This window comes from Aethina tumida, chromosome 6 (genome assembly GCF_024364675.1).
Source record: "Aethina tumida isolate Nest 87 chromosome 6, icAetTumi1.1, whole genome shotgun sequence".
Taxonomy (NCBI): Eukaryota; Metazoa; Arthropoda; class Insecta; order Coleoptera; family Nitidulidae; genus Aethina; species Aethina tumida.
Window position 1 is genome coordinate 14,263,596 of NC_065440.1, and position 13,808 is coordinate 14,277,403.

General features: G+C 37.8%; 3 protein-coding genes across 10 annotated transcripts in view; 2 read left to right on the forward strand and 1 right to left on the reverse strand.

Annotated features, from left to right (window-relative positions):
* The window catches only part of LOC109594996 (synaptotagmin-7), a 123,013-nt gene extending 119,771 nt beyond the window's left edge, over positions 1-3,242 (forward strand). For all 4 annotated transcript variants that reach the window (XM_020010267.2, XM_020010269.2, XM_020010271.2 and 1 more), the window contains one exon: positions 874-3,242. In XM_020010267.2, coding sequence (XP_019865826.1) covers positions 874-974 — 101 coding nt within the window. In that variant the 3' untranslated portion in view covers positions 975-3,242. The remainder of the gene's footprint in view (positions 1-873) is intronic.
* Positions 3,243-3,838: 596 nt separating this feature from the next.
* On the forward strand, positions 3,839-7,366 carry LOC109594995 (116 kDa U5 small nuclear ribonucleoprotein component). The gene is made up of 9 exons (XM_049968498.1): positions 3,839-3,919; positions 4,012-4,141; positions 4,194-4,411; positions 4,466-4,984; positions 5,038-5,229; positions 5,286-6,190; positions 6,242-6,839; positions 6,898-7,051; positions 7,111-7,366. The coding sequence occupies exons 2-9, from the start codon at positions 4,025-4,027 to the stop codon at positions 7,315-7,317; spliced, it is 2,910 nt and encodes a 969-aa protein (XP_049824455.1). The 5' UTR covers positions 3,839-3,919; positions 4,012-4,024; the 3' UTR covers positions 7,318-7,366.
* A 1,812-nt stretch (positions 7,367-9,178) lies between these two features.
* The window catches only part of LOC109594994 (zinc finger protein rotund), a 296,098-nt gene continuing 291,468 nt past the window's right edge, over positions 9,179-13,808 (reverse strand). For all 5 annotated transcript variants that reach the window (XM_049968500.1, XM_049968502.1, XM_049968503.1 and 2 more), the window contains 3 exons: positions 11,605-11,840; positions 10,777-11,066; positions 9,179-10,691 (listed from right to left, as the gene is read on the reverse strand). In XM_049968500.1, coding sequence (XP_049824457.1) covers positions 10,186-10,691; positions 10,777-11,066; positions 11,605-11,840 — 1,032 coding nt within the window. In that variant the 3' untranslated portion in view covers positions 9,179-10,185. The remainder of the gene's footprint in view (positions 10,692-10,776; positions 11,067-11,604; positions 11,841-13,808) is intronic.

Here is a 13,808-nt window from a genome sequence, read left to right on the forward strand (position 1 = left end):
GTTTCGTACTGGCCTTTAAAAACTGCTCTCGAACTTTAGAAAGAGTTGTAGGTGATTCCCCTGTTAATAATAAGACAACTGTCGACGAATTCGTCCAACAATTTGTAACGTATAATTAAATTCATTTAAATTATGATAAAATTAATTTTGGCTTCTTACTGGCCTTTAAAAACTGCTCTGGGACTTTAGAAAAAGTTGCAGGGATTCCCCTGTTAATAATAAGACATCTGACGACGAATTCGTCCAACAATTTGTAACGTACAATTAAATTCATTTAAATTATGATAAAATTAATTTTGGTTTCGTACTGGCCTTTAAAAACTGCTCTGAAACTTTAGAAAAAGTTGTGGGTGACACCCCTGTTAATAATAAGACATCTGTCGACGAATTCGTCCAACAATTTGTAACATATAATTAAATTCATTTAAATTATGTTAAAATTAATTTTGGTTTCGTAGTTGCCTTTAAAAACTGTTCTGGATTTTAGAAAAAGTTGTAGGTGATTCCCCTCTTAATAATAAGGCATCTGTCTACGAATTCCTCCAACAATTTGTAACGTATAACTAAATTCATTTAAATTATGATAAAATTAATTTTTGTTTCATCTTGGCCTTTAAAAAGTGCTCTGGAACTTTAGAAAAAGTTGTAGGTGATTCCCCTGATAATAATAAGACATCTGTCGACGAATTCGTCCAACAATTTGTAACGTATAATTAAATTCATTTAAATTATGATAAAATTAATTTTGGTTTCGTACTGGCCTTTAAAAACTGCTCTGGAACTTTAGAAAAAGTTGTAGGTGATTCCCCTGTTAATGATGCGACATCTGTTAACTAATTTATTTAACAATGTTTAACGAATTGTAATTTTTAGGTAAAAACGGATCAGGCGCCAGCGAGACGAAACATTGGCAGGACATGATCACGAAACCACGCCAGACCATCGTCCAGTGGCACCGACTCAAACCTGAATAGACGATCTCTGCACAAAACCAAGTATAACAAACCAACAAATATTTGAATTTAAAAAAAGTAAAACAAACGTAAAAATCCTTTTTGGTAATCAGAATGGCATGTTACAAACACAATTCGAAAGCACAAATCTTCACTTCAACCCGCTATACCATCATTTGAACTTACCTTCCGTTCATCCGTTAAGTTTTCAGTTTTTGCGATTCATTTACTTCGGTCGGCTTCAATCCAACAACCACACACAATGGAAAACGACAATAATTTTTCGATAAAAGTGTGCAAATCCATCAGCAACCTTTTAAATAATTGATTTTCGGCAACAGTAATTAACAAGGTTTGCGCAGATTTATCATCGGTTTTATTTCGGTTTTTTAGTGGAAAATTGCACGGCACACCAAAACATGGCCAAAAACAGTATTAATTAACAACAAAAAAGTACCAATTTGCACACTTTGGGGTAAATCTTTTTTGCCAAAGCAAGAATTTGTTTCTCTCGTGGATTATTCAATTCATTTTTTGATATAACGAACTGCATACCGTGCCCTGACCACCCATCGAGCCACCAACCCTTAAATTAATTGATTTAAGGGTTTGTGGCGGTTGGGGGCCGGGGCCGACTTATAAAATCTCTTCGGTGGAGACTAAGAAGTATTTTTTGTGATAATATAATGTTAAATAATTATATTGTTATGATTAAATGTGTACTGTATAATATAAAATTTAGCGTGTAAGGGTCAAAAAATAAGAAAATTTTCCAAAAATGGGGTGCAATTTTTTTATATTTTTTAGTGACTAAGGCATCTTCACATACACACACTGGAGGGCGTTGTTTTCTGATTGATGGTGGGAGGGAGGGTGAACTCCGGTTTTTGGAAAATTTTATTGGACGACTACTTTTAATTTGTGACGGAGCGCACGACGTGCCCCGAAAGTCGCCTTCAGCCACCGAAGGTGGCCAGGGGGACTTTCAGTGCCCGTTGTAGATTTGGGGGTAAATCACGGTTTCGGGTGCGACAATTCTAAAAAAAAAAATACGACGAGATGTGAGATTATCTGCTGAAATTCTATATGTGTGCTTATATAATAGAATTAGACACAAAAACTATATTAATAAATGTATTTTTCATATCTAAATGTTGCGCCGTTGCACAGACAAGACCGCACGTTGTTTCAGTCCTGAAACTTTGCTGGTTGAACATTGGAGGAGACGTTTTTGTGTGTGCAGGTTTTGTTGGTGCCACGGACAACCGTTGTATCAGATTGGAATTATTTTCAAGACAGATGTATTTTTTTATTTCACGTAGTGGGCGTGGGTTTTGTTAGCCGGGGAAGCCCCGGCTTCCCCGGCAACCAGCGGGGCAGCCCGCCTTCGGAATTTAGGTAATTGGATGATCGATGCGTTAGGTTAGAGTTAGGTCGTTTCACTTGGGCGGGCGCCCCGCATAAACCCCACCCATGTTTGGTGTCATTTTAAAAACTATATATCACTGTTGTAAAATATTTCAGAATTTATATAATACACCCATGACGTTTCAGGCGCGTCCGCCAAAACTCAACAATTAAAAGGCAACTGACGGGAAGGTTATTGGGGGAATACGGAAGCGGACGCGCCCGGACGTCGCGGCTTTAGTGTTTAGTGTTTGAAACCTTAAAAAACTACTGTAGTGCCTATATGAAAAAACGTATCGTTACAACAACAAGAAATTCGTTTTGGTTTCGTGCTTTGTTTTGTTGAGATTCGGTGTGCTTTTTGTCGTTTTTGGTCCCGCGCTCCGGTCACCGGCCGTGCCCATCGGGGCGCCCACATATCTCTTCACTCCAACTTGTCGACTTGTATGCGCGGTGGCCGAAGGGCGGGCGGCATCCCCCGTTCAAATGGAAAAATCATTTATTAAGTAATTTGTCTCGGCGACTCTTGGCAATTGACAGTTTGCACTTTTACGAAGGCTGCAGGTTGTCCGTTGGCGACGCGGATTCGGTGTTGAGGCGTTAACTGAAAAATTTAACTAAACAAAAATTATAAACACATATTAAATATATTTTTTAACTACTTCTGTTGTGTAATTTATATTTTATATGAACATGTTGCTACTGTAAAATTTAAATAAGTGTTTAAGATATATGTGACTATGTTGTTTTTTGGGAGATGAGCATCCTGAAAATTTTAAGTGTATATATAAAAATATATGTTTAGATTTAGGGCAATTCCTGTATGGAAATAAAAAAATAATGTAGGAGGTATTCACTAGAAAATATACGTATTTAATTTAAGGGCTTGTTTTTTAATTCCCTTAAACTTATTATTTGACCTTTGGTGAAATTCAACAAGTTCAGTTAATCTTTAATTCCGTAGAATAATAAAAAATTGTAGTTTTCTCATTAAATTTAATTTTCCAACATGTTTTTGCCTCAATTTTATGTTGTTTTAACAAAGTAAATCTATATTTTTATTTAATTTGTTTTTTTTAATACTCTGTAACAATACAATATGTTTAATTTTCCAAATATATTAATAAATATTAAATACTACTACTTAAAACAACTGTAGTAAATATTTTAATAGTTCAAATTAAATGAAATAGTTACTATAATAATAGAAAAAAATAACTTTTGTAATTAAATTTTAAATATTTTATGTTTTAGAAACACCCTATATATAGTTCATAACTATTTAATAAGAAATCTGTATGCTGTCTTTATTGTTTTATGCTGTTGCTAGAAGGTGTCACTAAACGAAATAGCGCCCTCTGTGGGTGAATTTCCTAAATTTGTATATAGTGTGTAGGTTTTGTTTATTAAGATTTCTAGTGCAGGTTTACCAATTTATTTACATAACGTACAAACTATCTGCAAGCTAACCTAAAAATGCACAACGTTAGTGTGTCGTAGTGTTTGTTTGGTGTTTTTACAAGAATCAACGGGTTTTACCAGTGAAACAATAAATAAAAGTGAGTGCACAACAGTGTGTTACTTCGGAAACAACAAAGTGATATAAGTTAAAGGCAATAGTACAGAAATAATATTTGCCGGTACTTTTCAGTAAACTCTTAATCATGGACGCCGATTTGTACGACGAATTCGGCAATTACATAGGTCCGGAGTTGGACAGCGACGATGACGTCGAGGAGGAGCCGGAGGCGCCGGACGAGGATGAACATCAAGACTACGATGTAAGTGGATGCCTAAATGAAGGCTACAAATGCCTAACTTGTTGTTTTCTAGGAGGAGCAAATGGATGAAGACCCACAACCCATGGCTATTGTACTGCATGAAGACAAACAGTATTATCCGTCAGCGCTGCAAGTTTACGGGCCGGACGTGGAGACTATAGTGCAGGAGGAGGACGCACAAGCCCTCGATGTTCCCCTAGTTGAACCGGTTAAAAAGAAGAAATTCCAAATCAAAGAGCAAGATCTGCCCGACACCATTTATAACATGGAGTGAGTGTTCACCCTTTGATTAATATTAAATATTAACTCGTGTGTGTATTTTAGGTTTTTGGCAGACATGATGGACAATACAACGTTGATAAGAAATGTGGCCCTAGTTGGCCACTTGCACCATGGCAAAACCACCTTCGTGGACTGCCTCATCAGGCAAACTCACCCTGGGTATCAAGATTACGAGGAGAAAAACCTGAGGTACACGGACACACTTTTCACGGAGCAAGAGCGGGGTTGCTCCATTAAGTCGTTGCCCGTCACACTTTTACTCCCTGACATCAAGAACAAGTCCTACTTGATGAACATCTTCGACACGCCGGGGCACGTCAACTTTTCCGATGAAGTGACGGCCGCAATGCGACTTTGTGATGGGGTGGTGCTGTTTGTGGATGCAGCCGAAGGCGTCATGCTTAATACCGAAAGGCTACTAAAGCATGCGGTGCAAGAACAGATGCAAGTCACCATTTGTATTAACAAAATCGACAGACTAATTCTGGAGCTGAAGCTGCCACCCCAGGACGCCTACTACAAACTAAGGCACATTGTTGAGGAAATTAATGGGCTAATGACGTATGTTTCTAACTAAATTACTAAGTTTTAAATTAATAGTTGGTTAATTTTAGGTTGTACTCAGATGATGCCAACCCCCAAATCGTCTCACCAGTCATGGGGAACGTGTGCTTCGCCAGCTCACAATACGGCATCTGTTTCACCCTTAAGTCCTTCGCCAACATCTACAACTTGTACTTTGGGGAGGTCAACATTGAGGAATTTTCTAAGCGTTTATGGGGCGACATTTACTTCAACAGCAAGACGTAACTATTCCCTCGTGTTTTACGTTAAGTTGTGTTTAATTAACGTTGATTTTTAGGCGTAAATTCTCCAAAAAGGCCCCCCACAACTCGGCCCAGCGTAGCTTCGTCGAGTTCATACTGGAACCACTGTACAAAATATTTGCCCAAGTGGTTGGAGACGTGGATTCAAGCCTGGCTGACGTGCTAGATGAGCTGGGCATAAAACTGAGTAAAAGTGAGATGAAGCTGAACATCAGGCCCCTCCTGCGACTCGTCTGCAATCGATTCTTGGGTGACTTCTCTGGGTTCGTTAATATGTGCGTGGAGCACATCAAAAGTCCCCTGGACAACGCCAAGACTAAGATCAATCACATCTATACTGGGCCCAGTAATACTAAAGTTTATGAGGACATGGTTAAGTGTGACCAGGATGGGATGTTGATGGTGCACAGCTCCAAAATGTACCCCACAGAGGATTGCACCTTCTTCCAAGTGCTGGGGCGAGTCATGAGCGGCACTTTACACGCAGGCACCGACGTCAAGATCCTTGGGGAGAACTACACGTTGCAAGACGAGGAGGACAGCAGAATACTCACAATTGGAAGGCTGTGGATTTACGAATCCCGCTACAAGGTGGAGGTGAATAGGGTACCAGCTGGTAACTGGGTTTTAATAGAAGGCATAGACCAAAGCATTGTGAAGACGGCCACCATTGCCGACTTAACAATCTACGACGACCTGTACATCTTCAGGCCCTTAAAGTTCAACACCCAAAGTATTATTAAGATAGCAGTTGAGCCGGTTAACCCGTCGGAGTTGCCCAAAATGTTGGACGGCTTGAGGAAGGTCAACAAGTCTTACCCACTGCTGACGACCAAGGTGGAGGAAAGCGGTGAACACGTTGTCTTAGGGACTGGGGAGCTGTATCTGGATTGTGTGATGCACGACCTAAGGAAGATGTACTCGGAAATTGATATCAAAGGTAACCATTAATACAACATAAATAAATTAGATGTTAAACATTGATTTCCAGTTGCTGATCCGGTTGTGGCCTTCTGCGAGACGGTGGTGGAGACTTCGAGTTTGAAGTGCTTCGCCGAGACGCCCAACAAAAAGAACAAGCTCACAATGATCGCCGAACCGTTGGAGAAAGGGTTGGCCGAAGACATTGAAAACGAGAACGTGCAAATAGGCTGGAACAAGAAGAAACTCGGGGAGTTCTTCCAGACCAAATACGATTGGGACTTGTTGGCCGCCAGAAGTATATGGGCCTTCGGTCCGGACACCACAGGACCTAACATTCTAGTCGACGACACTTTACCCTCTGAAGTAGATAAAGGTTTGTTGAGTTCAGTCAGGGACTCCATAGTGCAGGGCTTCCAGTGGGGCACCAGAGAGGGACCTTTGTGCGAGGAGCCCATAAGGAATACCAAGTTTAAAATACTGGATGCGGTGATAGCCGGGGAGCCACTGCACCGAGGCGGCGGACAAATTATCCCCACGGCCAGAAGGGTGGTTTATTCCGCCTTTCTGATGGCCACCCCCAGACTAATGGAGCCTTATTTGTTCGTCGAAGTGCAGGCACCAGCCGATTGTGTTTCGGCCGTCTATACCGTGTTAGCCAAAAGAAGGTTCGTATTATTTATTTGCCGTTTAAATTGTTACTATATGTATTTGTTTGTTTTGCAGAGGACACGTCACACAAGACGCCCCAGTTCCCGGATCTCCTTTGTACACGATTAAAGCCTTCATTCCAGCAATCGACAGTTTCGGTTTTGAGACTGATTTGAGGACACACACTCAAGGACAAGCGTTTTGCCTTTCTGTGTTCCATCATTGGCAGGTATTTACTAATAAATAATGTTAATTAGTGCCAATCTAAATGGTTGTTTCCTTGTTTAGATTGTTCCTGGAGATCCTCTGGATAAGTCCATTATAATAAGGCCGTTGGAGCCACAACCAGCGACGCATCTGGCAAGGGAGTTCATGATCAAGACCAGAAGGAGAAAGGGATTGAGTCAGGATGTTTCAATCAACAAGTTCTTCGACGATCCTATGTTGTTGGAATTGGCCAGGCAGGATGTCATGCTGAATTATCCTCTTTTATAAGTTACATTGTAAAAAATATTTTTTTTATAAATAAATATGTTTGTTTTTATTTATGATGTCCTATATTAACTGTATCATCTTATTAAAAGAAAGAAAGAAAACAAGTTTTAATATTAATATAGAATTAGTAAAGTAAAACAATTTTGTAATAATAAATTAAATAAATAAATAAAAAATGTGGAACATGTATACTGTTTTATGTCTGTGCCATCTATACATTATAGGGTAAACTTAGCTGATATTAGTAACAGAAACCTGTAATGAAGGTAACGCATTCTCTAGTAGTTTAACATATACTTGATAGATGTCGCTAAGAACCGTTACAAAACCTGAAGTCCAATAGTGGTAAAAAAAATAATTTAATTATTCGGGATAATTAATTCAAGAACTCTAAATAAGGAAATGTAAAATTCTACTTTATTTCATACTTATAATTATTTCAAAAATTTTTATTAGACGCCATCTGTACGTAAAAGTCTAAACTCAGTCAATGTAGATAACAGAAACCGGTAATGAGAACACTTTATTCTGTGATAGTGTAACATATTTGAGGTAGATGTCGCCACTATTGTGCACGTACGCTTAGTAAATTTCTCCTCATTCACTACTAAAATTCAACAAATTTTATGATTTTGTACCAGGATCACAGAAACGCGAAGAGGTATTTCCCGCCAAAAATGTATCAGGAGTTTTCCCGCCAAATATTTGAAATTTGAATTTTCCCGCCATTTTTGTATTAGGAGCAGCACACCTCCTCGCATTTCTGCGATCCTATTAGATAATCTAAAATTTTAACTTCGTCACACAATTTTTAGCGAATTTTGCGATTTTGTATCAGGATCACAGAAACGCGAAGACGTATTTCCCGCCAAAAATGTATCAGGAGTTTTCCCGCCAAATTTTTGAAATTTGAATTTTCCCGCCATTTTGTATTAGGAGCAGCACACCTCTTCGCATTTCTGCGATCCTATTACATAATCTAAAATTTTAACTTTCTCACACAAATTTTAGCGAATTTTGCGATTTTGTATCAGGGGCACAGGAACGCGAGGAGGTATTTCCCGCCAATAATGTATCAGGAGTTTTCCCGCCAATTTTTTGAAATTTAAATTTTCCCGCCAAATTTGATGCAATTTTAGTTGCATACTTAATTTTTAAAATGCGTTTTGTGTTTTTTATGATTAATTCACTTACCAAATAAGTTTCAGGATGATTTTCGATATTTTATTCCGAAAACAACTCAATACGTCAAAAATACTTACCATTTTTTACTTAAAATTAATAATTAATAATTTATATTTTCCTGAAAGTGAAACTGGTTCAAAATAAAACTTCAGTTAAATAAGATTTAAATAATTTATTTTTACATGTACTATATTAGATAACATTAATTTTTCAAAGACACCAATTTTTTATTTTCCTTTTATATATCTAAACCGTGCTGAAATATAGCTAGAGAACGGTGGAAATCAACGATAGAAAAAATGGAATTGTTTTCGTTGTGTTTGTTAAAAAATATTCGAAAAACCAATTAGTTTTTTGTTCCAAGTGTTTTACAATTTTCCACAACATACAGAATATACAAGGTGTGGGCGTGCCACTTTTCAGAAATTTTTGGACTTTTATTAAACAAAACTCTAGACAATTTTTAATAGTATATAATATATACAAATTGACTATTATTACATAACTTTTAGTATTAAAATTATCACAGTGTCGAATTTTTTAAATGAAACGTACTTTCCGGTACACATCTAATTTCGTTTTAGGGACGCCAAGTCCGAAAAAAATCGGATATGTACTTTGTGTGTAACTTACCTCGTAAATCACGAACATAAAGCGAAAAATAAAACCCAAAAAATCGATATAAATGATAGTAATTTTTATTAATAATAATTTGTAACAAAAACCAATAATTTCTTCCATAAATACAACTTTTTTTTTTCAAATCACAAAAGCTATCCTTCAATCGCTTAATAATCAAAGTAATATTGTACAAAACTTAACGTATTCTTCAAATACAAACATGATTTAACCGGTTAGAAATTAAAGCTTGATACGTTACGTTAATGTAACGTAAAAGAAAAATTATGTACAAATGAAAATCACGCGTACGTCGTGACGACGAAAATCCAACGCTCCTTTTCCCCGTCACAATTTCCGCCTTTTCCCGTATACAATTCATAAACGTATACTTAAAAGTATTATTTATTTTTTGAGCAAAAAACAAAAATAATAATAAATTCCTCTAATACTATTTTTTAATAAACTTTTACGACGTGTCCGTCCATTTTTTTTTTTAAATTCAATTCTTAAATTGTAATACTAGTTTTGCGTTTTAAATTTTAGTTTAGGTATTTCGGGCTCCCCAAAAAAATATATATAATTAAGTACTCCGCAAGTAAAAAATAAATTATAAAACGGAAAAAATAGATTGAGCTATGTCCGGAGCCGCCTCCGTTCCGGAGGCCGGGCCGGGTCCGAATAAATAAAAAAAATAATCATAAAATCAACAAATCCACAATATATAAAAAAAAATAATAGTCCGGGCCCGGCCTCCAGAAAACCGAATCGGCGGCCAAAAATTAAACTATATTCTGTACAATTCTTATATATATAAATTAGTTTATAATCCAAATTTATACAATGTCTTTTTATATTCACATATATTCATTCATCTTAGGGCTTGTGTGTTTTTTTGTTGTAAGTGTTCAAATGTCATATTGCAACCGTGGGTGGGGGGGATACGTGGGGGAGACGGCGGCGCCTCCTGCCGAGAACCGAGATCATGCAGGACGGACAAGTCCCAAATTAATTAATAATTAAAGGGGCACGCCGTCCCCCCCGCTAATTAAATTAAATTTACAATTACTTGTCCTTCAGTCCCAATATCGAGTGCTCCATCAGGCTCGTGTTGGGCTGGTGCGCGTAATTCCTGATCTGGTGCAGGCTGATCAGCTGATTGGGAAAGCCGTTCGACGGCTGGCTCTTCGGTATGTCCAGCGAGTTCTGGCTCTTCTGGAAGCTGATCGCGTCGTAGATGTACGGCCTGTTCGGCGCCAGCTGGTGATGGTGGTTGAGGTTCAGGTGGCCGCTCATCGAGTTGATCGGCGTGAACGCCGAGTTCGTGTTGCTCTTGGAGATCGACGTGTCGTAGGGCGAGTTGCCGGCCAGGTTGTTGTTCGGCGTGCCGCCGTTGCCGGGCGGGTTGTTCTGGCTGAGCTGCTGTCTGATTATCACCAGGTCGTCGTTGTTCTCGAGGATGTTGCGCGGGATGTCGTTGGGGTAGTCGTGCATGTTCTCCGCCGAGTCGGGGCTCACCTTCGGCCAGTAGGGGTGGTCCAGGCCCCGGTGGTTCAAGCCAGGAATAAAACCTACAAACAAAACAAAATACATTAGTACATCAGTCTTGGGCTACCGGCTCATAGATGGCAGGTCATCAGCCGGGAAAACACCTACCTAGACCGGGTCCGATGGGCGGCCGCTTGTCCGTCCTTTCGGCATGTTTCTGCATGTGCTTGCTGAGATACGTTTCCTGCGTATAACTCTTGCCGCAGTATTGGCAGATGTGCGTCTTCAGGTGTTTCGACTCCTTGTGCTTGGGTATGTGCTCCAGGAGGGAGGGCTCGTCCGCAAAACATTTGTAACAACTGTTGCACTTGTATGGCTTGTCCGTTTGGTGGCAGCGGGAATGTGACTGCAGGTTGCTCAGCTGCGAGAACGCCTTCTGACATCCAGGATGTCTGCATCTGGAACAAAACAACAATTAATGTAATGGAGGCATCAAAAACAATATTTTCCACACACACACACACGAATACGTTTTTAATCGTTGAAATCAAACTAAATTGACCGGACTGGCACAGCAACAGGTTGCTTTTTGATTTGTCGACGGTTTTAATTGTTCCGAAAACCCTCGCCCCGATAAATTTGTTTACGGGGCAAATTAAACGATGGTGTGGTAGAAAAAAACCCACCATTTAATAAACATTACATATGCACGAGGCTTGAGCGCAATTTTTTCCGCCGAAGGTCAATGTTAATAACTGTAACAAAGGAATAAAAAACACTTTCATTCTCCTTCGTTTTCTCATGAGTTAGTCATATTATTGCTATTCCGCGAAATGTCAGAGATACATTTTAATGTTTGTTGCAAAGTAATCGCCCGAGACCGGTATTCAAATCAGCCAACCTATCGATTGGGTTCTTTGCAGTCGGCTTTCTATGACTCCCTCTCAGCCTCTTAACTCGATAACTTAAGAAGTTGTTTTAAGCTTCGTAACTTACTTGTAGGGTTTGTCGCCGGTGTGCGTGCGGATGTGCTGCTGCAGATGGCTCAGCTGCGTGAACTTCCTCTGGCAGATCTCGCATCTGTAGGGTTTGATGCCCAAGTGGATGCGGGTGTGTTGGCTTAGGTACGACGAGTTGGCGAACGCCTTGCAACATTGGGAACACTTGTACGGTTTCGCTTCCCGCATGTGCGCCTGCGTGTGAAGCTGCAGCTCCGCCTTCGAACCGAACACCTGGAAAATAAAAAAATAGTTGCTTTAGTTTTCTCTCTTTGTTTTCGTTTAACATGTTTTTGTCGTGTAGATAATCGTTAATTTAAAGTTGAGGATTAACAAGCGTAAAAAGCTATTTCAGAAGCTTTCAAGTTTCGTCATTTGGAAGCTAACTAATTAATTAAGTTACTTTCTAACATACTTTTTTCTTAATTATTTGATAACATAACTATAAGTTAACTTAAATAAGGAAGTTTTAAAGCGTTCAACACTCCTGTCAGTAAGAAACTTACCAACTAAGAAGCTTTGAAGTTAAGTTTTAATATTCTTGTGACTTTTTGATAGTGAACCTTCAATTTAACTCAAAGATATGAATATAAAAAACCACAACACTTCAGTTTTTTTGAAAACTGACCAACTAAGAAGCTTTTAAGTTAGTTTCTAAGTTCTGTCGTTTGGAAACTGACTAACTAAGAAGCTTTGAAGTTAATTTTTAATATTTTTGTGACTTTTTGATAATGAAACTTCAATTTAACTTAAAGAAACGAATATAAAAAGCCACAACACTTCAGTTATTTGAAAACTGACCAACTACGAAGCTTTTAAGTTAGTTTCTAAGTTCTGTCATTTGGAAACTGGCTAACTAAGAAGCTTTGAAGTTAATTTTTAATATTTTTGTGACTTTTTGATAATGAAACTTCAATTTAACTTAAAGAAACGAATATAAAAAGCCACAACACTTCAGTTATTTGAAAATTGGCCAACTAAGAAGCTTTTAAGTTAGTTTCTAAGTTCTGTCGTTTGGAAACTGACTAACTAAGAAGCTTTGAAGTTAATTTTTAATATTTTTGTGACATTTTGATAATGAAACTTCAATTTAACTTAAAGAAACGAATATAAAAAGCCACAACACTTCAGTTATTTGAAAACTGACCAACTAAGAAGCTTTTAAGTTAGTTTCTAAGTTCTGTCATTTGGAAACTGGCTAACTAAGAAGCTTTGAAGTTAATTTTTAATATTTTTGTGACTTTTTGATAATAAACCTTCAATTTATCTTAAAGAAACCAATATAAAAAGCCACAACACTTCAGTTATTTGAAAACTGGCCAACTAACAAGCTTTTAAGTTATTTTCTAAGTTCTATCATTTGGAAACTGGCTAACTAAAAAACTTTGAAGTTAATTTTTAATATTTTTGTGACTTTTTGATAATGAACCTTCAATTTAACTTAAAGAAACGAGTAAAAAAGGCTTAAACACTTCTGTCATTTTGAAATTAGCTAATTAAGAAAGCTTTTAAATTAATTTCCAAGCTATATCATATAGAAACTAAGAAGCTTTGAAGTTAATTTTTAACATTTTTGTGACTTTTTGATAATATACATTCAATTTAACTTAAAGAAAACTTTTAAGCTAGTTTCTAAGTTCTATCCAAGAAGCTTTTAAGCCAGTTTCCAACATTTTTGTGACTTTTTGATAATAAACCTCCAACACTTGCGTCTAACAAAAATATTTAAAGTAAATTATCTCAACAAGTGATAGTTTGATTAGTATTCAACGCATCCAACCACTTGTTGTAGCTTGAAAACTTCACAATAAAGGATGATTCGCATAATTTAGCACTACATCGCCTCTTATTCAACTTTTCATTATATTTATAAACATTGCACACGCTTAAATAACTAGCGATTGTGCAAGAGGAAGGCAGACGGCTGAGGCAATAAATCCGATAAAAATGAATCGAATCATTCTCCTTTAATAATTAATTAACGTGACGTAATTACACTTGCGGTGCGATAATACGAAAACCGTTCCGGATCTTCGGGGAGAGAAAAAAAAAAAAAATATAGTCAGGAGACCGGTAGATGATACACACGCACAACTTTCGCAACGCATTATCGAAGACCACGCAACACACGAGATAAAAATAACAACAAACATCGCATCGCTTATCTAAAGCCAAACAGTGTTAAGTTTGGGCATCGTGCGA

Excerpts from the sequence above, each read along its gene's own strand:
- LOC109594995 (XM_049968498.1), top strand. The coding sequence starts at position 4,025 with ATGGACGCCGATTTGTACGACGAATTCGGCAATTACATAGGTCCGGAG. Across the intron at positions 6,840-6,897 it reads ACCGTGTTAGCCAAAAGAAG|AGGACACGTCACACAAGACG; the intron begins GTTCGTATTATT and ends TTTGTTTTGCAG. Across the intron at positions 7,052-7,110 it reads CTGTGTTCCATCATTGGCAG|ATTGTTCCTGGAGATCCTCT; the intron begins GTATTTACTAAT and ends TTCCTTGTTTAG.